The 1,890-nt window shown below is 39.2% G+C and overlaps 1 protein-coding gene across 1 annotated transcript in view; it reads right to left on the bottom strand.

Moving 5' to 3' along the window:
• Window positions 1-281: 281 nt before the first annotated feature.
• Window positions 282-1,890, bottom strand: part of LOC310781985 (H-2 class II histocompatibility antigen, E-S beta chain-like) — a 13,997-nt gene continuing 12,388 nt past the window's right edge. Inside the window, exons 6-7 of the mRNA XM_083642636.1 lie at window positions 1,508-1,534; window positions 282-1,280 (exon numbers count right to left, since the gene is read on the bottom strand). Coding sequence (XP_083498762.1) covers window positions 1,509-1,534 — 26 coding nt within the window. The 3' untranslated portion in view covers window positions 282-1,280; window position 1,508. The remainder of the gene's footprint in view (window positions 1,281-1,507; window positions 1,535-1,890) is intronic.

Genomic DNA, 1,890 nt, shown 5'->3' with positions numbered 1-1,890 from the left:
GATGTCGTTCTACTATTGCAGTTATTTTGGTGAAAGTAATGCAAAAGTACTGTAATAAGTAACAACTTACTCTACACAGACAGTAATATTGTAAAGTAACATTACTTTCAAATGAAAGTAACTAGTAATATGAAGTATATTACATTTTGAAAGAAGTAACTTGCCCAACACTAATTATGCACTAGCTCCTGTCTCTGTGTCACTGTCCACATTTGGGTCCTCACCACCACACCTGCACCATGACAGTCTCAGCTAAAAGAACAAAGTCACACAGTGTTTTCCAAAGCTTTATTGTAGGAAAAGACATCTCACTCCAGTAGAAATATAAGAATCTAACTCTCAGAAAACCCAAGGCTCCTAACATATTGAAGCAGCTGATTATGTGATTTTACAGATGACATTAAGGACAGGAGGATCCGATGTTCTTCCTTTAGTCTGAATCAGTTTGAGGAAGTTAGGCACTGGAAAAGAATGATGTCACAGAGGAAGTGAAGCTTCACATCACAAATACACATCAGATACATGTTATGCTACATATATGTGCTGTACTGTTTGTGCCATACATCACATATATGTGCTGCACTGTTTGTGCCATACATCACATATATGTGCTGTACTGTATGTGCCATACATCACATATATGTGCTGCACTGTTTGTGCCATACATCACATATATGTGCTGTACTGTATGTGCCATACATCACATACAGCACATTATGTGCTATATCGTGTATATCCAGTAGGTGATTTGTAGGGATGATGACAGGGATGTTTGCTGACCCCCTTGTCAGCAAAATAACCTGCACTAACTGTCCACACCACACTCAGCTTCTACAGTTACATGAATTTATACTATCAAAACTACAGCGTGTTTTTGAAGAATAAGCATTATTAAATGCTTGGGACGCGTGTTTTTGAAGAGTAAGCATTATTATATGAATGGGACACTTCTGAAATGCGCTGTGCTGCATCTGATCCCAATCAGCCGCGTCAAGCTGCACAAAGCAGATTGAGCCAGGCAGGAAGTCACACAGGAACACAATACTTTGAGAGCATCCGGTCAATTTTCAAAAATAAAACCAACAATAAACACAATTAAAACAGACCAAAAAAATATTTTTTTTTTTAACTACATAGCCCCATGGTAGAAGCAAACAAATCAATTCAGGAAAAAATCAAACAAAGCACCATAATATCATGTATCTCACAGCACATGTGCAGCGTATCACAGAAGGCTTGAAACAGAAAAAGCAGCTCCTCTTCTCCAGCAGGTGGCAGCACTGAAAACACAAGAAAGCAAGTTGAATTCCAGCTGACTTTTCCTTCCATTAGACAAACAGACAACAGGATTGATTGATTGATTGATTGATTGATTGATTGATTGATTGATTGACTTTATTTGGTGAATGTCAACAATGAGACAGGGAATCACAGACAATCACCGAGGATAAAAACACAATAAAGCCATTGGCTTATTTCCATTGCGGAACAAGGTTAGGATTCCTACCTCAGTTAGCGGGAACAAGAACCCGTCCTGATTTAACACAAGAGAAGAAGAGAAGAGGCTGTTATTCAGTCATATAAACACAAAACAACCAACACTGACATGGCCTGGTGGGAGAAGAAGTTATGAGGTCACTTATGATTGATTGTGTGTGTAGACTTTCTAATTTATAACTTAGTGAATACCATTGCAGTAAAGGAGGAGGTGGTAAAGCAGCAACTAAAGCAGGTGTAACCGATAACAGTAATGAGGTAACCTTGCTTGCAAGATGGATAACCTCGCGAGATCAAAAGAGATTCTCTCGACGTAATCCATCTTGTCATGCACAGGCAGTTAAGATGATTGGCTTAGAAACCCGAACCATGGCCGGCTCGACGAATCAGCGG

This window comes from Poromitra crassiceps, assembly GCF_964638095.1.
Source record: "Poromitra crassiceps genome assembly, chromosome: 9".
Lineage (NCBI taxonomy): Eukaryota > Metazoa > Chordata > Actinopteri > Beryciformes > Melamphaidae > Poromitra > Poromitra crassiceps.
This window is presented reverse-complemented; position numbering and strand designations above follow the sequence as displayed.